This window comes from Taeniopygia guttata, chromosome 1A, assembly GCF_048771995.1.
Source record: "Taeniopygia guttata chromosome 1A, bTaeGut7.mat, whole genome shotgun sequence".
NCBI classification, from domain to species: Eukaryota; Metazoa; Chordata; class Aves; order Passeriformes; family Estrildidae; genus Taeniopygia; species Taeniopygia guttata.
Window position 1 is genome coordinate 3,811,849 of NC_133025.1, and position 24,811 is coordinate 3,836,659.

A 24,811-nucleotide genomic window follows, 5' to 3' on the forward strand; every position below is an offset into this window, starting at 1 on the left:
CTAGAGACCACAGAGCAAAGAAGTCTCTCCAGGAAGGCAGTGGCAGCCCCGATCTTCACACTAGCAGCCTGCTGACTGTTTCTATAGACTGAATAAATGTGCAAGATTCATCAAAGAGGTCTTTGAAGTTCTCTGCCAGACACTATTTACTGAGTAAGCTCGGACGTGTTTTAGCCCTGACAAAAGTTTTATTTACCCTTTTGGCTACTGCTGCATTTCACTTTGTAGCACCAGACAGAGAGTAGAGCCTAGAGCCTCCCTCTGTCTCTGTGCTGAATGACCAGAAATGCTCACAGTGCTGATGCTGCAGGCACTCTTTTTACCCTCGTTTGTGCTGGGCACTGAACTGGGGAATGAATTTGCTGCATTTGTGACCTGTGCTGTGACTTCCAAGGAGCAGGAAGGCAATGCCAGACCACATACAGAGGTGGTGGTGGGAGATATCTGCCCCTCAGCCTCCCAGGATCACACAGAGCTGGAGAGACCCCTCGGGCACTGAGATCTGTGCACCCTCTCCCCTCTATGGGGAAGTGAATCTTGCTCCAAGCAAATGAGGGCACCGGGAGCGACACCAGCACAGGAAACTCGTGGGTGAGTTTTTGTTGCAGAAAGGCACAAAATGGCCCATCCTCTCCACACCCACAGTGTGCACTTCAGAGAGATGCAGAAGCTTGGAGAGTCCATGTCAGCATGAGGGCTGAAACAAGGTACAGAATGTGCTTCAGTGGAGGCATTCAAGACTTGAACAGATAAACAACCTCATCTCATTAGACCTTTTTTGAGGAATGGTTTAGATAAGACCTCCAGAGATATTTTCCTTCCAATAAAAATGTTTCTATTATATCCACACTCTTGATTTCAAGTTAGTCTGGAATGCTGGTTTGGGATACTCTGGTTTAGCTGTGAGACTCCTCAGCTCTGGCTCCCATGCAAACTGGGGACATGACAAGTAGACACAACACTTTCTAGTGGAAAAATTCCCTGTCCATTGAGCTGGAACTAGATGGTCTTTAAGGTCTTTTTTAACCCAAGCCATTCTATGATTTTATTTCTTTCAAGTGTGAAAGGCCAACACAGGAAATATTTCACCAGTTGAAGAACTGGCTCCAGCAATTGCTCTAGATCATTTAGCAGGCAAAAAGCAGCCCTTTGTCAAGGTCTAGTTTTCCCCTTGGAAAGATGTGGGATGTGGGCAATGTGATCCATACTCCTTCTCCTTATTGGCTGTGAAAATACAATGGGGAGTCCCTCTGAAATTGCTTCTCTCAGCTTTGTGCAGGCACTGAGTAACACGAGTCCCCTCCCAGGGGATATCTGCAATGGGGAAGAACAATCCACAATTCATCAGGATTAATGAATCCACTGAAAACAGGTGGTTCTTGTTTCAAAAGCACAAATTCTTGGCTGCTGCAAAATTTGCTTTGGGCTCCAGCACAGATCAGAGCTGGAAAGAGCAGTTCCTGTTCCCAGCTGGGACCTGCTGCTCTGGAGAGCAGAGCTGATCCACACTCAGCTTCTCAGCTCATGCTTCCACCTCCCTGTGACGAGGGAGAGCACAGAGACCTTTCCCACCAGCTCCCTGGGGATATCCTGGATCCATCAACCTGCACAGAAGGGGAAGTTGAAACCCTACCTGGATCATTCCTGTCCTGTCATCAGCAGCCACGAGAGAGCAACTAATGGGACAGGGAGAAGGACAAGGTGAGGAGAAGATGGAGTTCAGGATTCAGCCACGCCAGAGGATGGATTCTTTGAAGACTTGGAGATTTATCAGCCATGGTGTGGCAGCAGGACCAGGGCAGTGACCTGCACTGGGCACTGGTGAGGCCACACATCAAATCCTGTATTCAGTTTTGGGTCCATCACTACAAGAATGACACTGAGGTGCTGGAGTGTGTCCAGGGAATGGAATGGAGCTGGGGAAGGAGCTGAAGCACCAGAAGAGGCTGAGGGAGCTGGCAGGGCTCAGCCTGGAGCAAAGGAGGCTCAGGGGGGACCTTGTGGCTCTGCTCAAGTCCCTGGCAGGATGGGACAGCCGGGGGGGTCAGGCTGTGCTCCAGGGAACAGGGACAGGAGGAGAGGGAACGGCCTCAAGTTACACCAGGGGAGGTTGAGATGGGATATTAGAAAAAAATTCTTCACTAGTCAGGCATTGGAAGGGGCTGCCTGGAGAAGTGGTGAAGTCACCATCCCTGAAAGTGTTCAAAAAACACGTGGATGTGGCACTTGGGGACACAGTTAGTGGTGGACTTGGCAGTGCTGGGTTAATAGCTGGATACAAAAACCTTAGAGGTCTTTTCCAACCTAAATGATTCCATGTTTTTTTCCTAAGTGTCCCTTCAAACCAGATATTATTTAGTGCCACACAAAGTGACATGCAAATGCACACAGTGGTGTCCCAGTCCCAGTGCTTACCTTGCCAAAACTGCCTTTCCCCAGCATCTTGTGCAGGACAAAATCTTCAATGGTCAGTTTTAACTGCACTTGGTGCTCCTGATGTTCCTGGGGCTGTTCTCCTAAGTCTGACTCTATGAGAGACTCTCCCTTCACTGTGCCTTCCACTGGAGTCTCCCAGGAGATGCCTTGTGGCTCTGCAACACACATCAAAGAACTTAAATAAAGCCCTGGACAGGAGCAGAAAATCCCCAGAACACTCACAGGTATTGTGCTTAGAGGTTTAAAAGGGTATTTTAGACAAATGGAAGTGTGGTGGCCATTTCTGAGTAGATTGGCTCTGATCCCACACTGCTTTCTCTCCAGAGGAAACTGCATCTTCTTCAGTAGCTTTTTTTAAAATTTACAAACCACTTTACAAACTCCTTCATCTGTCTTTCTGTTTTGTGGCAATAAATCCTTAATTGCTGGCCACCTGTCTTCCCCAGCCCTTCTTGCTGCTTGCCACTATGATGCAGTTTAATTTTTTCAAGGTCTTTTCAAAACCCTAGGCAAAGCTAGAAAAAAAAGGGTGGATGGCATTTTCATACTGTGCTCCTGCTCTGGATGTGAATCATTCCAGATCAACCATTCCAGCCAGCCTGGAGTGGAATCACTCTGAATTTTTTCAATATTCCACTAACCTGGATTTATAAGAACTTGTAAGAGATTTTTCCCCTCACTGGATTTATCCTGCTGCTGTAACTGTTCTAAACCACTGAACACTACTCAGCAGGCAAACAGACCCACATGTGAAGCAGATGTGAACCCACCTGAGGCTTTACTGTTTCACATCAGCACAGCCAGTTCTACTTGTAGAACAGAACAAAAATAAACAGAGATAGGGACATCATTTATTTCTCCTTGGGGTCCAAAAGGCACATCTCTCATTTACCCTCCTAAACATCTGTTCTTGTACCACAGAGGGCTGTGACACCTAGATCAGCTCCTGGGTGAGTGAAGTGGAGGTCTATCACTGGTCTTCAAAGCTACCAGAAGTCAACTTCCACCCAAAAATATGAAATCAGAAAGAAAATTTACTATGGTGATCAGGATTTCAAATATCCTGTTTAGAGCTTGGCAAAAAATTCCCCACTCGTGTCATCTCCAACTAACCAAGTACCAACCAAACAAGAACAAAGCTCTGTCCTGTGTCACCAGGAGGAATTACCTTTTTTTCCTGAGGCTGGCAAGGCCTGAAGTGGTGTCACATCCTTCACAGGAACAGGGAAGCCAATCTCCAGAGGTCCATCCCTGGAGATCTGTTCACTGTCACGCTGGCAGCGAGCCTGGGGCACAGAAACCAGCAAATTTTTGAGCCAAAAGTCACGTGCTGAGCGAATGAACAACTCCATGACTTCTTGAGTGTGACTCACAAAAGCCAAAATCTAGAAGAGGTCTTTGCATATGAGAAGAACATCTAAAAATGCTTAAAATATTTACCTGCTGAGTGCTCTCTATCATTGCCAGAGCTTCAGCCATCAGTTTCTGGTTCACTCCACAGAGATTTGCTACTTTTGCCTGGCACTTGTGGTGGACGTTCATGCCACAAGCTGAAAGAAAGAACACAAGGTGTCAGGACAATGAAGGCTGTAAAGGGTTGGGCAGGGGCAAGTGCTGCTGTTGGCCACCTAAAGAGTTCTTGAGATGGAACTCAGCTAGTTTTTGGTTCCCTATGGTGACTACTTTTATATTTTCTTCTGGCCAGAGGTTGCACTTCCACATCCATCAGCCTTTGCAGGTTCAGGCTACTAAAACTACAAGCCATTATCTCAGAGATAAACTGTAATCACAGAAAAGGATCCTCCCATTGGTTTGGAATTATGAAGACAGTGAAATGTCTTGGGTCTGACAGTGGAAATAGAGCTTGCAAGTTCATACTGGGGGTGATTTGGGGAGATGAACAGTGGCACTGTGATGCTTTCTGTCTCTCTGGGTAGCAACTATTCATCCTGCTGGGTCAAATTTCTCTCAGTGCATGGACAGCTGTCTTCATTCTAGAAGAATGATCCTCCCTGAAGTTCAGTCCTGTAGACCACTCCTTCACCCTCCTGGGTGGCACCTCATAGTGGTTTTTCAGAGAAGGGTGTAAACGAGATTTGGATTTTCAGACTGCCACCCTCCAAAGACAACGACCCCTCCCATGCTCAGCTGGTGCCACCTTCACCAGGGACTCACCGTCACACTTCAGCCCCTGCCGTGCCAGGCCCCAGAGGAGGGTGCCACAGTGCTCACAGAAGGTGGGGCTCTTGTAGTTGTACACTTTGAAGCGGTGGGGCATGTCGATCTTGAACCTTTCCTTGTGGAACTGCAAGACAAAAGCCAGGCTGAAAATCCATTCCTCATTTCCACCTGAGCTCTGTGTGGAAACCGAATATGAACCACAGAAATTGGTTTCTCTACTGCCCTTTTATCCTCGGGTATGACTGCCAAGCAGAAATTATTTATCAGGCACACAAATCCAAATTTTGATACATAGTGACTACAATTCAGAGGGAATTGGGTCATTTCATCTCTGGCCTTGACCAAAGGACTGCTTGTGCCTCATTAACATCCCCAGGCTCCCGTAATGCTCAGTGGGAAAACATTGGTACTTTTAAAAATTATTCATCTCATCCTGAAATGGATGTGTACATTTGTTGTCATGAATCACTCCTTGGAAGAGCCTGTTGTAATTGTTTTAGTATGAAAGGCAATGACAAAGTTGGTTACATCTACCCTGGAGATGTCAGAATAGAAGTGAGAGCAATCTCATCTATAAAAATTGCAGCAGGAGAACAGTGTGGGACTGAGAATAAACAGAAGTTGTAGGACACAAGGTAAAGGGAATAGTCCTATCTGGAGTTTAAGATCTGTTTTTGCCTACCAAAAAGAAAATTACAGAATAAACTGACATGAGAAAAATAAAGCAAATAACAGCGGAGATATCAGATCTCCCACTGACTGTTTCAGATAACACAAACATAGATTTGCTCAAACACAAATCTGAAAATTCAGCCTGATGTCCAGCCTAACACTGGATACTGAAGAGTTTTCTCCAGTAAATCTCCACCTCATGTCCATGACTTCTCTCTGAGTTATACTTAATGCACTAGAAAAATGTCAGTTCTGATTCACCAACTGCTTATTCTGCAGCTGCATTTGAGTAAGTCTTAAGTAGGAGGTAATGAAATCAGTGGGAACATAAAAAGCAAAGGGCAGAGATCAGATCACAGAGTCCTTAGCCCAGTAGGTTCTTCTGCTTCATCAGAAGTTGCTTTGCAATGATGTAGGAGAGATATGAATGACACAGAAGATTTTTTTGAAAGGAAACACAAAAATAAAATAAAATATAAAATAAAATAAAATAAAATAAAATAAAATAAAATAAAATAAAATAAAATAAAATAAAATAAAATAAAATATAACATACAAAATAACATACAAATAAAATAAAATAATAATAATAACAATAGCAATAATAATAATAGCAGTACAACCTACCATTGTTTCTCTGCTATTGATTGCTGATCCTGTACACTTGGCTATTACTTTATCAATGCACTTCTTATGAATGGCAGCGTTACATTCTGCAACAGCAAGTGTGTCATGGTGTTAATAAAGAAATTCCTTAAGAAAAGATTAAGTAAATAATGACAATAAGAAAACAAAAATAAAGTTTCTTACGTCTGCATTGATAGCCTTGTTTATTCAGACCCCTGAAATGAACAGAACAATGGTTAATCCTGAGTTGTCTACAAGCCACAGCAGAAGAAAGGAGAGCAATAATTATCAAAGAAGAATAAAATTGCTTTGCTTTTTACCGCTCTTTGTAGAGATTATTTCATTTAATTATCTTCAGTTAATCTAATGGTGGAGTGATTTTCTATGGTTCTCACAGCCTTTTCAGCACCCATTCACATCCTGAATTTCATGATGTCCAAACATCAAAGTGGACCAATGAGAAATGCCTGTGCATTTCGCCAAACTCAAAAATATTTGTAAACAAATAAATTAAAAAGTAAGGGGATTTTTTCACAGTTGGAATTACAACTGCAAACCACATCCTTAAAGTGACACAATAACTCTACATTTAAGATGCCAAGGGTCTTACAGGAGGAGCACAGGTATTCAACAGGGAATCATGGAATCTTTTTGTGAGTCTCAGATTCAGTCAAAGAGAGAAACGGGAGTTTCTAGCCAGGCAGAAGCCTGGGAAAGAGTTGGAAAAGAATGTAAATAATTATTTATCTCTCTTATTCACATTGTTTATAGTTACGTTCTATCACTGTGCATCAAGCACTTTGCACCAATGGTGTGGGTTGTTTTCACTTCAGGACCAATGGAGTTGGTCTTCACAAAGGTCTGTATAAAAGAGCAGAGTATTTTGAATAAACCAGAGTTCTACTCTCACAGCCTTCTGATCAGAGTCTCTTCATTCCCGTCCTGCCTCAACAGTGACATCTTTTAGGTTGGAAAATACTTTTAAAATCATCCAGTCCAACCATTAACCCATATCTGCCACATCCAACACTAAGCCACGTTCCCAAGTGCCACAGGGACACCAGAACTGGTTCCTGGGGATAAGAGGAGAAGAAGCACAGATCCTTTTCCATTTACCATACAAACTCGTGGCACACGGAGCAGAAGGTGGGCTGTGGAAAGAAGGTGGCTGTGAACTCGTGGCACTTGACGTTGTGGATTTTGGCCTGTTTGATGGCTCCCCTGCGCTGGTGCAAGGAGAAGAAGCCTTCAGTCTCACAGTCAGCCAGGTCCTTTGCATCTGGGAGGAGAGGAAAGGTATTTAAGTGAACCCTGTCCTGATTAGGTGCCTTCAAAAAATTCAGTTGCCCAAATACAATGTGACGGAAGCTGATGATATGTGGAAATCCAGGGCATCCCTCTGGCTGCCCTGGCAGGTCTGGGACTCTGGCAGGGGTCAGGAACCCCCCTGGACAGAGCCCCCAGAGACACTGTCTGTGATCTCTGTCCATGGAAAAGAGTTTTCAATCTTACAGGATGAATTACAAGCTCTGAGTGTTTGATATAAGTAATAATTAAGTGTGGCATGGGTACAAAAGTAAAATTTTAGGATTCTAGATAAGGGGTCCAAAGGGGACAAGATGGAGGAAATTGGGTGTGCCTTGTCCTTTTCCTCCTTCTTCATGCCCTCCATGTTTCACTGTGGTGTTGGCATTTTTCTGTTGGTTTAGGCTGGGGACACACTGTTCAACGTAGGTGACAGATATTGGCACGTTATTGTAAATCCAGCACAGGTAGTTTCTGGTATTTAATGTTTGTAACATCCCACTGAGGGCAGAGCCCCACACGCTGCCCTGCAGGACAGAGCTGCGGCAGGGCAGCAGAACATGTTAGAGATAAACAGAATAAACAACCTTGAAACCAGCACAGACCAATTATGGCTTCTGCTTTGGCAGCGGGGCTGAAAGACAGAGACTTTCTACAATCTTGGAATCATCAATACCACAGATTCCAACAATGATTCACTCATGGTAATGAATACTCAAAGAAATATAATTTTATGAAACCTACAAAAGTCTCATTTGGATGGTTTTTATCTACCATTCCTACACTAAAATGACTTTAGACTTGGGACACAGAGCTCTCTTGACTATTCATAACACAGCTCTTGAAACCTAGAAGAAAAAATGTCCCAAGGAGAGGTAATTTAAACATAAAACTCTGACTTTGTACAGCACTGAAGAAGTATGCCCTAAAAAGGATGAAATTACATAAAAATTAATAATTACTGATATATGGACACAAACACACATGTATATGTGTACATATATATATATATTTATAGGTTTTTAACAGAATCCTTTCTGCGTGCATATACATGTGTCAGTAAGCAGATACTTATATAACAGGATATTCTTCTTGTTATTTTTCCATGCCAACACTTGCTTTGCTATGCCCTTGCTGTAATTCAAAGTTATTTAAACATTTTGGGACAGCAAACAAACCAATTCTGCCTTCATGTGCACTTCTACACGCGCTTGTGCCTAGAAATCTGATATTCACACAGAAAATCAATCTCCTTTTTATTTCACTCCTGCACTGCTCAGTGAGTCACACAGGTAACCTGTGGGAACTTGCTCCCTCTGTGCTCTGATCTTGATATTTGTTATAGAAACACAACTTGCATTTTCTATGCTTTGGCCTCCCTAACAGCTTTTAACACACAAACTGCAGTCCAATCTATATTAAAGGCAGGGATGGTTAATAAAACCATCAGCATGGCCATGGCTGCTTCCAGTGCTTCTCTGTTTCTATAAATGGAAGCATCTTCCAGATATCTGCACCTCACAGCTTCACCCTACACCTGAGGATATGAGAATTTTGGCAACAAAGATGTGAGAATAAGACCAAGCATTTGAATTAAACCCATTTCCTTCAACAAAGCAGAATGCAGACCTTTCTACATGAAATTCTCCTAATATCCAACCTGAGCCTCCCCTGTTCCCTGGAGCACAGCCCGACCCCCCTGGCTGTCCCCTCCTGGCAGGGACTTGTGCAGAGCCACAAGGTCCCCTCTGAGCCTCCTTTTCTCCAGGCTGAGCCCTTTCCCAGTCCCTCAGCTGCTCCTGGGGCTCCAGACCTTTCCTCAGCTCCATTCCCTTCTCTGGACACACTCCAGCCCCTCCATGGATTTCTTGTAGTACACAAAGCAGAATAATTTCAGAAGGAGCTGGCTCCTTATGTATCTGTTCTGTCTTGTTCAGCATAATGGGAATATCTGCCATTTAGTGGTAAACCAGCCAAAAAATCTGCCTTGCAAATCACAGAAGAATAGTCACTGCACAATAAAAATTACTTTTCTGGAGGTTTTGTCTCAAACAGTTATGTTTGTTGTTATGGATCAGTCAGTAATAACATCGGCACTGCTTTTAGTGAAGACACCATGTCTGCCCCACAGCCCAGAAATCACAGCTAAAAATTAACAAACAGAATCACTTGCCACTTATTTCCAGGAAGTATCTTGCATTCATCAGCATTCGCCCTTGAGGCTTCAGTTCTAGCTGGTTGAGATAAGTGAAAAACAAGAAAAAAAAGTCCATTAAACAGCCATTCAAAGAAGGAAAAATCTTTTCAGATGACTTTCAAGCAATCTCCTTTTCCCAGAGGGAACTGATGAACAGCAATGAATGCTGATTTTCAGGTTGCTCATACCCACGTGAGGCAACAAGCGACTGCAGAGAGAAGAGGGTGATCACCTCATATCAAACACTCAGCAGCATGATAGAAGAGATGAATGGGTTTAAACCACAGAAGATGTAGGCAGCTTTTTACACACCAAATTAGGACCACCACTATCTGTACAGAAAATTTGTTCCCAATGGATCATTCAAGGGGAAGGTGGGAGCAGTTCAAAAACCCCAGCCAGCTCCAGACAGGTGATGCTAAAATCTTTTAGGCACTCAGTTCTGCAAGTCTAAATTCTTTACAGTCAACCTGAGGGATGCTACAAGTTTATTATTGTGGTGCCATGGTCTAGTTGAGGTGTTGGGGCTGGGTTGGACTCGATGATCCTGAAGTTCTCTTCCAACCTAGTCATTCTGTGTGATTCGGGCATTTTTTGAGGCCTTCCCTCCTGGCAATTCCCACCTACCTGACCCATCATCCATAAATACCTTTGGAAATCTGAATCCACTGGACTATGTATAGGCTGGATACTGCAGTGTAAAGATTTCTGACAAGATCTTTCTTCCCTGGACTGGCAGGGAACACAACCTTACATTTAGCATTCTTGTGAAGACTGTACAAATTCACACCACCATAACTTCAGTGATTTTTAAGGAGTTGCTCTGACATAACTCTGAACTCAGGCAGCTGTGAATCAGCTACTTGATATTAGATAAAAACTTTAAAGCTGTTTCCCCAGAGAACACAAAATAACTCAAATTCAGCCAGTCATACTAACATTTGTTCCCAGTGGGTTTCCTCAGCAAAGATTAATACGTGGGCACAGCTCACCTGAAGCAGGATCCTCACTAGCACAGGGCAGGCTTCAATTAAAATAAAAGTGCCAAGCTCTTATCTTCTGACAAGTCTCTCCCTCAAGTCACACCCAAGTAGTCTCAAAACATTATTCCAGCCAGTCCCCACCATGCTGCTGGTGACAGCCACAGCCTGGCACAGACACAAGGACACATCCCTTTACCCTGCAGCACCTCCCCAGCACATCCTGCAGGACAAGAGCGTGATTCTCACCCATATCTCTGTCTTCCCATTGCTCTTTTTGCACCTCTCTGCCAGCACCTTGAGCTCCACTGTGGTCTCTGAGACCATTTCAGCACTTTTGTCCTTGACCACGATGTGCATGACCCGGCCATTGTTGATGTGGGCATCAAAAGTGCTGTTCCAGGGTGGGTACATGGTGGGCTTCTTCTGCACATACACTTGGCCATTCTCTGTCGAGAGGGAGAACACAAATCCATGCAGTGAGGGCAGTTCATGAGACCAAATACAGACTTCTACCCTAAAAAAAGGGAATTTCCACACTTGACTCCAACCAGTTCTCTAATGCTGACTCCAACACCATAAACACCCACTTCTAACCAGGTGAATCCCGTCCCAGACAATAACCTTGTTTATTACCTGTCCCAAGGCACTGCAAAATGAGACAAGTTTGCTTCAAACCCCAAAAAAGCTCGGTGCACTTTGGGATTAATGTCCAGCCCAGTAGACAACTAAGGGATGTTAAAACATGAACTGTCTTGCAGACCTGTAACCATCCCACAGGGATGTAGAGTTTTCAGAGAAGAAAACTTTCCCTAATGCTTTAATTCCTCTTTCTTCACAGCATCTTAAGAAGGTAATGGGTAAAAAAAATCTCTGAGGTTTGCAGAGGGCTCTCTCTAACTGGGTCTCTCTGAAAAGACTCTCACCCAGATTTATCTCACAGAGCCAGTTTTACTTCATACAGCCCTGTAAAAGTCTTGGATGCTTACACAAGGTAAATTTTATATCACAGTTTGCCTCTGCAAATGTTCAACCCATCAAATGCTGAAGCTGAAGGAATAAGAGAAAAAAAGCAGCAGACCTGTGACCCCTGTCTAAAGACCTTGGTGCTACTTCAAATAATCCCAGATGGAAAAGAACATGCAGCTGGAAGGTAACACGTGCTGAAGACAATTTTTCCCTAAATGAGAGGACTAATACACAAAAAAATCCAAGACAACAACGAAACATAAACTTTCCAACATCCTGGAAAACAGAAATCTCAGTAAAGTACTATCATTTCTTTGCTGCATCAGTGAAAAAGCCACAGATGTGAAACACAGCACCTGCAAAACAAGTGCTTTCATTTGTGCTGCACTCCAGGACAGCAGGCTTAAATAAAAAAACCCTGGAATGTGAATGAACTGCTCGATATATGGGATCAGCCAGTCACCCCTGTTGTGTCCCTACTGACAGCTGTGGAATTCTGCCAGGGATTAATCTAACCCCAGGTTCTTGAGAAATGAAATTGCAACTGTCTTTCCCGGGGAGCAGCTTACACTGTGGCTGGGAGAGCTTTTCCTGGAGGCTTTGCTGAGTTCAGACACGGAGCAGGAGCTTTCATGAAGCAAATGTCACCAAGGCAGGTGGCAAAATGGCACCCAGCCAGGTGGCTTGTGAAGGCAGAAGCCACTTTTAAAGGGCAGACTCTTTTTATATCTCAGAGACACAAAGAATTTCTGAAATATTTTGTCATCAGTTATAAATTGCTGCAATACCTCCAGATGTATGGAGGCGTGGTTTGGTTTTCAGGTTGGTTTTTTTTTTTTTTTTTCATATTTTATTATAATGTGACAAGGTCCCTTTTACAAAATAAGCAAGTGGAAAAATGTAAAAGGCTGCCCAAGATCTAGCCAGAATTTCTGAAATTCTTCACTGTGGTCTTGCTGTGACATCCCTGTGTCCACAGAGGATGCTCATCACTCCCAGATCCCTGGGGACCAATGACCTTTTCGTTATGCTGGTGGACAAGGGACAGCCTTTGGCATGAACCCAAAATCAAACTCCCTGTTTTTGGAAACACATTTATCATCTACCACTGTTCTGCTTGCAAAAACCCAGCCAACCAACCAAACAAAAACAAAACAAAAAACCCCACAATTTGCCAGCACTAAACATAGATCACAGAATGGTTTAGGTTGAAAGGGACTCTTAAACACCATCCAGTTCCATCCCCCTGCCACGGGCAGGGACAACTTCCACTAGACCAGGTTGCTCCTTGGCCTTGAACACTTGCCCTGTTCAACAATCATTTCTACTCTGAAAAACTTCTCCATGGCCAAGTGTCACAGCAGGCCAGGATGATTTGCATCTCTCACCAGCTGTGCAGCTGGTCCACTCCTACTCCTTGGTCATGTCAAAATTTTAGCCAAAATTTGTATATCAAGGGTGTATATATATATATATATGTTTGGTTCTTTTTAATTTTTAAATTTTTTTCATCCAATTATAACTAAGTAGCAATTGCTTTGTCAAACCAGGGAGCTGGAGAGTAAATTATGACCAAAAGAAAACTAATCATGAAGCAGGGATGAGACACAGTTTAGTGGTGGAACTGTCAGAGTTGGATTAATAGCTGGACTTGTTGTTACTGGAGGTCTTTCCCAATCTTCGTGATTCCATGATTCTACCTCAAATATATTTAGTTAATGTCTGTCTGGAGACCTTTTGCCTTCTTGAAGCCTGTTAGAACCTGACAGCTCCTTGGGACGGTCATGGAGAGCATTCCTGGAATTTGGAGTCAGGCTCATCTCCCTGGTCTGAGTGGTCTGTCTGGTCAGAGAGGAGCACGGGGCTTTTCCAGGGTGTGATTCACCACACTCAGCGTGGATGTGTTCCTCAGGCTGGGATTGCTCACACATCAGTATCTGGGAATTACAGGGCCGATGAATTCTGTGGTGGCCTCACTTTTCTGAGTCCCCCTTTGGTAAAGTTGTCCATCCACACAATTAAACACCCTCCAGCATCTTAACACCTCCCATGGGGGCTTCGGCCCACCCCAGGAGGGGAGTCTGAGGTGAATCAGCCCCAGGAGATTCACTGATGAGATGAGTCCCTCTGGCTGTCCCATTATGCTCTGAGGCATCACCAGATGAAATTACATCCCAGCAAACAGAAATCTCCTAATAGCAGAAAGTCACTTTCCTATGCTCAGCCCTCACTAATGGAGAAAAGTTCCCTCAAACACAATTTTTTTATTTCTTGTTGGTAGAGCATTCATTATAATAATTAAATTATAATTATTACAGTGATAATGAAAATAAATATAATTATTATAATGATTATTGACTCCAGGGGGCACAAAGATTAGAAAATACTTTTGTGTTTGTTGGATACCAGAAACACTTTCAGCTCTGTGTTAGACAAATAAACACAGGTCTGTTCTGATCAAGTTGGTTTTATTCACTTTTGAACTAACACAGATTTCAATTTGAGTTATGGCTTTCAAAAGCCTCATTAAAGCAAACAGCCAAGCTCTGCACAGAGCTAAAATAGAAGGCATTTTCTGATAAAAGTGAGATCTTAGGGATATCTTGTCATGCAGTATTTTCTTTCCTTCTGAATTTACCATTCACCAAATCTTCCATTATTATTTGAAGTATCATTTAAGGCAAGACAAAGTTCAATGTGATAAATGCTGACTCTTAAACAAAAAATGAACCTCAGTGAAATACTGAACTATTTTAAAATTCTAATTTTTTGAAACTACTCTAACATCCTCTGGGGATTACAGTCATGGGGATTCTCAATAAGTAGGGATTTCTGAGTGGATTTTATTTTTCAAAGAATCACAGCAGTCAAATTAGAAATGTATCAAAGATTTAAGCTAAATATCAGCCAATATGACTAACTCCCTAACACTGAAGGTCTTGCTCTTCATGATTCTTCAAAAGCATAACTGGAGAACTTTTCATCCTTTCACTGGAATTATTTTCATGTATAAGACATATAATAAATGTTTTCTGAAGGAGGACTCATCAGTGTTGTTCAATCAGGATAAATGTGCAACAATCCATAGATTCAAACACAGCAAACAGCTTCTCAGGAGGTTTCATTTTCGAACCTTTTACACAGCACAGCAATTACACAGATAAATTAACTATTTCTGCAGAGACTGGGCTGTTTGAGTGTCTTGTTTTTTAGTTTTTAATTATGGAAGTGGCTGGGTCTGTCAGTTTCCCCACAAAAGTGATTAACAAAGATGGCCCTGCCAGAATATTTTAGCTCACTCAGATTTCACCTGTCTGGAATCCCACTGACAAACCAACAACTGGTCATGGAAGGATGAAACCGAATACAGCTCGGCTCATCTGCTCTGTCACATGCTGGGGCTTGTAATGCAGCTGATAATATCCTCAAATTGAAGATAAAGATTTGTTTGGCATCATTTTTAAATCAGATTGCCTTGCAGACCACACCAAACCCAAACTTGTACTGTGCTGGGACACACAAAGAACTTCATAAATTTTTATAAAGTGGGGTTGGAAATGGATGATCTTTGAGGTATCTTCCAAGCCAACCTATTTTATGGTTCATTCTAGTTACCTGCACACAGGAAATGACACAGAAAAGCACAGACACGACTTACAGAAGCCCCCATCCACACTTACCTGACTCCACGGCTTCTTTAACCATCACGGCGCAGTAGGGGTTAATCACCTCCCCCTGGGACGGCAGGTAAGGGCCGCTGTCATAGTTGGACAAACCAATACGCAGGAAGGGAGACATGGCAAGTCCTGTGCCAAACAAAAGACAGGCAGCACTTGGGAGAGAGTCTAAAAATTGCCCTGGTTTTGACCAGCCCCTTATCTCCGTCGGGCAGCGGGATGGAATTAGCGTGAAAACGAACTCTGCTAGTTATCCATCCAGCTGGAGCCTCTCTGACTTCCTTCCACGGACTGAGCCAGCGCTGCTGGACGTGCCCAAGGTACTGAAACTCAGCTGTCGGCTTAACCACGGAGCTGAACTCATCACAGGGCTGGGAAAACCCACAGGAGCAGCCCTGGGCGCTGCTGACTTCACGCCGACCGTCGGGAACGAGGACGACAATGCACAGGAGTCACAAATCAGAGTTTTCTTGGCCTGGGACAAACCTCTGCTGTAATTGATGTTGAGTCACATCAAGAAGCTGAGTGCTATGGGAGTAGAGAGGGGTTTGGGAATACTGTTGGAAGCCTGGAAGCTGAATGTGAAACTGTGAAATAGCTGTGCACTATTTATATATGGCATGGAAAGGAGCTCAGGCATTCCTGGGTGCTGAACCATATTCACAAGTGAAGCTATAAAGAGAAAGCTCAGCTCATATGAACCACACTGTATAGACAGTGAAACAAAATACCCCACCAGAAAAAACGGCACCTCAGGATTTATTTTGAGCAGCTGAAAACAGAAACAAATACAATCAAGGTGCCAGGAAACACTACAAAGCCTTTGGGCTGAAACACTACAAAACTTTCTCTACAAGGTCTTTCAAAGCCTTCAGAGAGAAGATTTAGTGAAACCAGAAATCATTAACTGCTGTAGCTAATAGCTAATGCCCATCATTTTACCATCTGGGCCCAAAACTGGGATTTACCACCCAACTTTTGTCTCATCATCTGAGCTTGTCATTCCTGGCTTCTCCTCCAGTCAATGGGCAGCAAGAGGCACTTTGAACTCAGCTGCAGATGTCTGTCTTGGACCACCAGAGTTAAAAGCCATCAGTGCTACCACCAGCTGCTATCTATCAAATATATGGACAACGACACATTGCTCAAGCACAACAGCAAAAGGATGAATTACTCATGGTGTGAGATGCAGCCAAGTCTCTTCTGCATTTTACACATAAAAATGATCTTTCTGAAGAGAAGCTTCTCTAGCCTCACTTGGAAGAAGTTCCATGTTTTTTTGTTGGGAATAGCATTTTCTTACCTGCAAATGGTATTTTCCTGACAGATAAGTTCAGTCTCTGAGAGGGGCTTCTCTTTTCATCACTGTTGTGGACAACATGGAACGGTTTTTTTCAGCTGAAGGAATAACTGCTCCTCTGGCCAGGCTGACTTCAAAACCTGCCTCTCTGTTCAAGGACACAGGAGGCAAGACCATCAAGAGAGAAAAACTTGAGGAACCAAGATGTAGCCCTTTGCCTGAGTGTGTTCTCTCTTCCCCAGCAGTGTGGAGTGATGAGTTTCCATCAGCCCCTTGTAGAAAAGTCTGGGGCCGCTACAAAACCCAGAACAACTTTTCCTCAGTGCATGGCCAGGTTGCAGCAGCTTGTTGCTCCACTTGTATCCTGGGTCTGATGAGATCTTCTCCTTCCTCCTGTTTTATAAAACAGAGACAAACTGCTGCAGTTATTGCTGGGACTGGAACACCAAATCTTCTGGCTGAGTATTCATAAGCACTGAGCACTCGCATTCCAACATTTTCCGACACAGATGGCTCATGAAGCCAACTGTCCGTGTTCTCTGACAAAGAATTTGCCTTCCCAGAAGGTTTCCCTAAATTAACTGCTCTACATCAGGCCAATTTATACAATAAACAGCATCTGAAGACTCTCGTTCCCATTTGAGCACCTGGGTGTGTTAGCCAACAACCAGGCTGCGTTTTTAGGAAAACAGCAAAAACCTCACAAACTCTCTTGGATACTGAACTCAAAAGAGAAGAAAACCACCAGGTTTCTGGGAAAGGGAACATTGGGCAGAGGAAGAGAAAAATGTCCTGTGACTCATGTCTGTTGTGTATCTCTAGGAATGCAGAGGTCATGGGTCTTTGCATGTGGCATTGCCCTCGACCAGGAAAACATCAGAGCTTCTGCAAAGTCCCAAAAGCTGGTGGGAAAGGCAAAGCACCAGGTGGGGCTGGGTACAGGAAATCAGGACAATCCTGTTCTCCTCTGGATGAGGGCAGCATCTCTGAAGGATGTTTCACATTTGCCAAGTGCCTGATGAAGCTGCTTTGGAGAGCCACTTGCATTTAGATAGATCCTCAAGCACAGCTAGACCTGTGGCACTGCAGAGAAGTACAGAGAGTGGGGTTTGAGGGCTCCATGGCAAGAAAAGGCTAAAAGTTCTACCTCAACTGTTAGAAGCAGAGAAACCCGATCAAATTAAGAAGGGAACAATCTCTTCAGTGTAAATAAATATATATATATATATATGTATATATATTTTCCCTCTCTGTGCAATGCAGATACTTATTATTAAACATTAAACATTTCCTTTGTTTCAGAAAACAAGAAGCCCATGAAGTCTAAAGACAAAAGCTAAAACAAATCAAAGGGTCTCTGGAAGCAGAGGGGAATTGCAAGGAGCTGTATGTTCTGTAGCATCAGTGTGGAAAGCTAAAGATGGGCAAAGACTAAAACCAACAGCCAAAACACCTCCACTGAACCTCTGTGTGTGAACAGAAATGTCCTCTCTACCATACTCCAGCAATTCTGGTCACTGCTGGGCAAGAGGAAATTATGATCCTCTTCCAAATCCTGAATTCCTACACCCCTGGCTTTAGGAACCTGTTGTTCCACAAACAGGAGGAAGTGCAAGGGGTTAAGCATTCCCTTACCAGGACTTTCCAAATTCTCCTTTAAAAGCTCAGAGTGCCAGTTAGAATTATTAGTCAGTGTGTTGGGCATCTAAGAACATGAGTGTTGCTAAAGGAATCCAAAGATCTTTTGATGGCTCCTCAGCAATAAAATGTGGTGGCACTATTGCCTCAGGTACTAAAGAAATAAAATTAGGACTAAACATTTGAGCTGCAGTTCATCACACTTCAATTAAATCAATGTATTCACAACATAGGTAGAACTGTGAAAGCATCCTGTCCTGCTAAATACCCCTATCACTGCTCCAAAAATCAGCTTGGATGTGCTACAAGACACCTGTTCAGGTCTGGATCAGCTCCCTGAGCAGTGGCATTTAAAACTTTCCTTCATCTTAAATGCTGGATGTTCCCTTCCTCCCCTCCAGTGCAACACCAGATTTTGGCTCTCTGCAATCAAGCACTTCCTGATCAGGTATCCCAGAGATGTCATGGAATCATCACTCTTGGAATATTCAAAAGCCATCTGGGCATGATCCAGGGCAGCTCCTGGTGTCCCTGTTTGGGCAGGAGAGGGGGACAAGAAGAGGTCACTTCAAAGCTCAAGCAGCCTGTGGTTCTGTGAAGACACAGTGGGATAGATCTCACCAAGACCCAGATGTCTGCAGCATCTGCATCCCCAGGTCAGGCAGTCACCTGAGCTCCTGAGAGAGGAACAAAGGGAAATTGGTGCCCTCAGATCCTGAGCTGGAACCACCAATGTGAGATTTCCCTCCTTGGAGAGCCAGTGGGAATACCTGGGAAGCACCTTCACTGCAAGATCTGGTTTTGATCCGATTTTTCAAACCATTAAAATTGCCTTCAATGTATCAAACCTGAGAGACTTGTGCTGGAACTTCACATAAACCAGTTTATTGCAGGAGATGCTCTGCAGCCTCCAGCAAACAGGTGAAAACTTTCCACCAGCTGCAAAGCACGTGGGTTTGGCACAGCAAGAGTAAGCACTGATAAACCAACAGCTGCCCTTATTCTAAGCCTTGCAAAGGCTGGCTCAAGCTTGCTAAAACCAGAGTTTACTGCTGTACCAACTTCGTGTGAGCGCTCTGCTCTGGGGTGGATTTCTTTACCCTGCCCAATAAATCAGACAGATAACTGGTTTCTTGCTTTTCTCTCTTCTCTCCCACACTCTGTTTCCTGAAACCACCTTGGCTTTGGCCCAAACATCTGTTTTCCAGGTCAGATTTCCAGCGTTTGCCACTACAGGACTGCTACTTGGCTGGCATCCATGGCCATAAACAATTAAGCAACAACACAACTCAGCTCCAGCACGGCTCGCTGTAATAGCAGCAGTTTAATTTAACACCAGAAACAGCTGCACTGGATATGGAGAATGTCTGCTTAATTTCCCAGTGGAAAGGATCCTGTGAGGTATCTGGGAACCAAGGATGAAATGCAGCTTTCTGTAAGAGGCCACCTGCAACCTCTCCTACAGCGAAACATTAAATACGGCGTAACTGGGCTTCAGCAATGCTGCACCCCACTTTGCTCCCCACTTTGGGGAGCTCTGCCCACTCTGGAGAATAGTGCAACATATGGAAATCATTCCCAGATGATATTAGGAAGTAATAAACTCCTTAACATCCCTAATCAATTGTGGTTAAGTAGAGAGGAAGAAATGAGTTCCTGCTCCCAGTCTGCAGAAGATCTGGGTGGAGGACAGCTGCCTGTGATGGGATTTGTGCTTTTGCCTTTCACTGACTGAATATGAAGGCATGTATGACACAGTAAAGATGGCTGTACAAGGGCCAACTGAAAAGGGAAATATTTCTGGATTTGAGATGCTACTTTTTCATGTCATCAAACTGTCATTTTCTCAAGGTCAGAGGGAACATTTCCAGCTCTCTCTCCTTTTTTTGAGGCAAAACTGCTTGCAAAATGAGTTCATAATCTCCAGATCAGCATCACTAAGAGGGAAAGGATCCAGGAGTAATAGCTGGAGGGTATGAACTTTCTTTCACCTCCTTTCCAAGGTATCTCCCAGCAAAAAAGGCAGGTCCTGACCCTGCAGAGATCTGTTTGTAAGGTTGGTGGAGACCGGCACATGAGCATTACACACCTCCAGGCCTTCCTGCAGATTTCAAGAGCAACACTGAACATCAGTAGGGATGGCTGAAGTCCCTTTCTTCATCCCCTGACTGCTCATATCCCACAGACCAAACAGGAGGGAATGGGGATCTAAATAACTCCCCCAAGTGACCCATTTTGGGTGCCCCTATCAGCTGTTATTTCAAAGGAGATCAAACCTCATGAAGGAGGAAGTTCAGAACCCCTCTGGGTGCCATCCAACATTTCTCACACTTTCCTTTGGCAAGGATGTGGATCAGAGGAGGGAAAGGAGGGGAAGTTGCAGAGCCCTTTGATTTTCCCTCTCTCTCTAGTCAGCCACCCCATCTTCAACATCTCACAAAGGTGGAGGGGAGAGAGAGTGAGACAAGCCAGGACAAGCTGTCTCTGATGGGATTGGTAAAACACCAGACTTCATGCAACTGAAGAGCCTCCCAAAACTTCCTGGAACCACTTGATTTCAAAACAGAGGCGATGCTCCCCACACAAACCCTTTCCCATCACTTGCAGATGCAGAAGACCTGGGCAAAGCATTTCTTTCCCCTCTGGAAATGATGCTTTCAGGTTTTTCTATGACCAGTGTCAGGCACAGGGATGGACATTTCTCTTTAAAAACCTCTGGGATGTCTTGTGAAGCTGAGTTTGGAGCGAGTGGTGTGTATTGCTGACAGGACCTATCTCCTATACATACCGTACAAACTCTGTTTGGACTCTGCTGAGCTCAGGGGTTTTCTTTTGTTGCATTTGTGGTGCACAAGGCAAGAACAGAGCCCCAAGTCTATTTTCAGACCTTAAACATGATTAAGCCACAGTGGAATTAACACAGTGGACAGAGTTACAGCTGTAGAAAGGTTGGTGTCCATCCCACTGGGGAAGTGCAGGAAGAGCTGCTGGGAATGCCAGCTCCCAGAACACCCAGGACAGAGACACAAACATTTGTAGGGGTGCATCTTCCCATCCTAAAGAGAGTGTTTCAAATAAAGACAAACCCATCCAGGAATTGCTGTTTCTGCCCCATGATAACACAAAGATGGCCAAGGTCACTCCTAGCACTGATGGTCAGCTGTGCAGTGAAAAGGACACAGATTTTAGGGTTTGATCCAGGAGCTGATGTATTCATGTCTAACAGAGATGACAGTGAAAAACATCCGGGTGAGGACCCCACACCAAAACTATCCACTCTGGAATGTGCTTAGAAATGGAAAAAGGGTCCAATGCACAGCTCTGAGCACTTTTTAATTTGCTCACATAGGATATAAATTCTTACACCAGAAGAAGACTCTCTCTCAGACATGCCTTTTGTTTTCCAGCAGACAATGTGAATTTATCTACCTTGGCAGGGTGCTAAAGCTGAAACCCTTGTTATTTGTGCAAACTTGAAATAGAAGAAGAGCAGACCCACCAAATCTTTATTTGGATTAAACCCCTCCAGGTCCTGTCACTGAAGCCAGGTCAGATCCCTTTTTTCCTCAAATTTAATGAATTTTGGTCACGTGTGGTCCTGATACAAAGCAATCTTTCTCCCTTGTACTGTTGGAAAAATGCCCAACTATTTAGTTTACTCTCCTTTGTAAAACTTTTCTCTTTTTTTTGTGCATTTTTGGGGTTCAGTGTATTAAGAGCAACTTGTCAATTTTGCTTCCTTATTTTCTTGGAAAACTTATGGTTAATTTGTTTTCCTGTATCACTTCATTTCTGTAACACCTGAACCACACAAGATCAGAAGAAATGTTTTCAAAGCTATTATCCCTACTATACTTACCTATAATTTTTAATACTATATTTTCAGGTCTGCTAACAAACACTGACCAAACCAGAAGTGGCAGAGCACTGTTTAAAAAACACTGAACACAAAATTCTTTCAAGAGCTTTTCAATGTAATGTGGGAAATAAAAATATCCCAAGCTGAGATGTAGCTACAAGATGTCCTTTCCTTTTGCCTCATGTTCATTAGCACAGCAATTTCTCTACTTCTGCATGATTTTGGCACTGGCTCACAGATTTCTTGCTCTGGCCTTTTGGGTATTTTTTAGTGCTTTTTTTAATGACACAGGTGGAGTGTTCCTTAAATACTTCACCATCTTGCACCAGGATGTTTTTTAATGCACTGACTTCCTGCCAGTGCCAGCATCTGCACCTCTTTTCTATTTTCTTTCTCTTAAAAAGAAAGAAAAAAAAATCCCAAAGAGGGGTAGAGAGTTATGAACATCCTTCCTTGTGCAGGCACAGTTTCATGCTGTGATGAACCTAATTCAGCACAGGAGGTATTTAAGTTCTTTACTTAATCCAGAAATCTGTTCAGGGTATTTGGACCCTGGATTACAGAAATATTGGGCTGGAAAAGAGCATTTCAGTCATCCTTCTGCCACACAGAAAACTGTGTCTACCTCATCCTTGAGGTATCTGTCTGGCCATCTGTCAGCAGTGAAGCTTCTTCTGTGCTTGGTGTTATCACACACTCCTCAAAAAATGGGCAAATTTGTCACAGGAGACTCAGATGGCAACTGGAGTCCACACTGGACATGCACACCTGATTTCTGTGTGACAAAATGGGCTTTGGAGATGTTGGCCAGGTTGGATGGGGCTTGGAGCAACCTGGGACAGTGGAAGGTGTCCCTGCCCATGGCAGGGGGTTGGAATCAGATGATCCCTAAGGTCCCTCCTAACCCAAGCCATTCTATAATTCTATGTATTTTAGGAAACTAATTTTGATCTCAGATTGTTCCAAGTTGCTCCAGATCTTGCACCATTATTTAAAGAGAATTACTGTTTTCTCCTCACTCCTTTGCAGCACTGGCTGCTTTTTTATCAAGCTCAGCAGATAGGAACTGCAAAAAGATGTCTGAACATCCAGATAATGCATTTTAGGCACCCCAACACCACGAGCCCAGCTCTGGTTCACAGCCCTCAGCTGCCTCCTCCTTGCCTGAAATCCTCCCAGGGAGTCTGCAGTAATCTCTGCTCCTGTGAGCACCTGGCCCAGCTCACATTTTACAACAAACAGCACCAGGGGTATCTCAGGTAATTCAGCCTTTTCCACACCTTTGCAGCTTCGTGTTTATTCTGCTAAATATAATTACATAAATATATATTGGAATAAACCTTTCTTTTGCACAGCAGATGTTGGCAGACCTACAGTTTCTGCCTTCATTCTCTGCTCCATCAATTTTTGCTGCCGTGGCTTCCCCACAATCACCCCCAGTTTGTTGTTGCTGTTGTTGCTTCCACCAATTTCAGGTGCCACATCTGTTCCATCTCTTGTCAGCACCATCCCAACTCCACCTTCTGTGTCTTTCCTACTCCCAATGCCTCTGGACTCCAGCAACCTCTTTAAATAAACTCTGATATAGCATTTCCTCTCCTTCAGTCATATTCAATTCAAAACTCCACTTCTGCTTAAATAAAGAAGCTCTGGCTCCAGTTATGCTGAAAGTCCTCTTCCCATTTATAGTCTGGTGTCCTATTCTCAGTGTCAGAGCTCCAGATCAGTTCCTGGGAGACTTTCCAGCTCTCCACATCTTCCCACTCCACTCACCATTTAACTCACATCAACTTTATCATTTATCCACCAGTTTCTTTCTGTGCTTTTGCCCTTAGTTATCTCCCTGACTGGGAGGGATACAGCACAACCAGTGGGATGAAGAATGAAATAGAAAACATAGAGAAAATTAATTTTAGACCAATGTGGTAAGAATCAGGTTTTTGGGATGTTTTGTTGTTGTTTTAGTTTCTAATTTAGTTTCTGGGGTTTTTTTGTTTTGTTTTGTTTTAATGTCACCATATGGATGCTTAAGCAAACCTTCATGAGTTCATCTTCACACTGTGAGAAAAGCTAAATCATGAACATGCAGACAACATCTGCTTCACCTCAGCATCACTGTCCCAGCTCAGAGCACAGGGAAAGTGCTGCTCCTCCTCACAGACCACTGTGGCCAGAGAAAAGCTCAGTCACACCCAGATGCCCAGGTACACCCACAAAATCCCAAACTGGGACACACTGAAGGCCCCTTCCCTCTCCTCTTCGCCCAAAAAACCCAATTCCTGACACCCAGCTTTAGACATTCACTCTCCTACCTCCTCCACACATATTTGCATGTGGACTCTTCACCCCAGGCCCCTTCACAAACAGCAGAAAGAAAGAGATCTGCTGGGTTTTCAACTTCCATTATGTCCATGTGGCTGACTGAAATGGGTCAAATTCCTGCTGAACCCAAATGCCTCCTCCCCCCAGGGCTGGGGGAAGCCTGATTCAGGTGGAGGTGTGTGTGTCTGGCATCCCAGCTTCTGACACAAGAGGGGATGGCTCTCACCTGCCAGAAGCTGAGTTAATTCAGAGATCAGCTCATGGATGTGTGTTCTGCATTGAAACCCCCAGGAGCTAACATGGGTATTGCAGACAGAGACATAAAAAAATAAATAAAAGCTGAGGACAGGATGGTTTACAGCTCTCCCTAAGTACAACAGGCTGAATCAAAATGCACTGAAACCTTTATTTACTTTCCATGGGGTTTGAATCTGGTCTATAAATAACAGAAGGACAATGCTAATGATGAGGAACTGGGAAAACTGACAGGAGCTGTATAATTGAATCTTCTCATGAGGAGATTTGGTAAAAGCACCATCCTTTCCAATTTCACTACAAAATACTTTGCAGAGAATCACCTTGTTTTGATTGGGGGGGGGTGGGGGACAGGGAGAAAAAGGGCTGTTCTCAGGAGTTTTTATTTACATA

General features: G+C 43.8%; 1 protein-coding gene across 2 annotated transcripts in view; it reads right to left on the minus strand.

Moving 5' to 3' along the window:
• Nucleotides 1–24,811, minus strand: part of PRKCQ (protein kinase C theta) — a 52,579-nt gene that overhangs the window by 20,287 nt on the left and 7,481 nt on the right. The window contains exons 2-12 of one of the 2 annotated variants that reach the window (XM_002189768.7): nucleotides 16,348–16,737; nucleotides 15,048–15,173; nucleotides 10,648–10,847; nucleotides 9,395–9,455; nucleotides 7,033–7,195; nucleotides 6,100–6,131; nucleotides 5,917–6,002; nucleotides 4,612–4,741; nucleotides 3,877–3,986; nucleotides 3,605–3,722; nucleotides 2,416–2,591 (exon numbers count right to left, since the gene is read on the minus strand). In XM_002189768.7, coding sequence (XP_002189804.2) covers nucleotides 2,416–2,591; nucleotides 3,605–3,722; nucleotides 3,877–3,986; nucleotides 4,612–4,741; nucleotides 5,917–6,002; nucleotides 6,100–6,131; nucleotides 7,033–7,195; nucleotides 9,395–9,455; nucleotides 10,648–10,847; nucleotides 15,048–15,165 — 1,194 coding nt within the window. In that variant the 5' untranslated portion in view covers nucleotides 15,166–15,173; nucleotides 16,348–16,737. Of the gene's footprint in view, nucleotides 1–2,415; nucleotides 2,592–3,604; nucleotides 3,723–3,876; nucleotides 3,987–4,611; nucleotides 4,742–5,916; nucleotides 6,003–6,099; nucleotides 6,132–7,032; nucleotides 7,196–9,394; nucleotides 9,456–10,647; nucleotides 10,848–15,047; nucleotides 15,721–16,347; nucleotides 16,738–24,811 lie in introns of those variants that run through there. The other variant, XM_072918651.1, reaches the window with a different exon arrangement.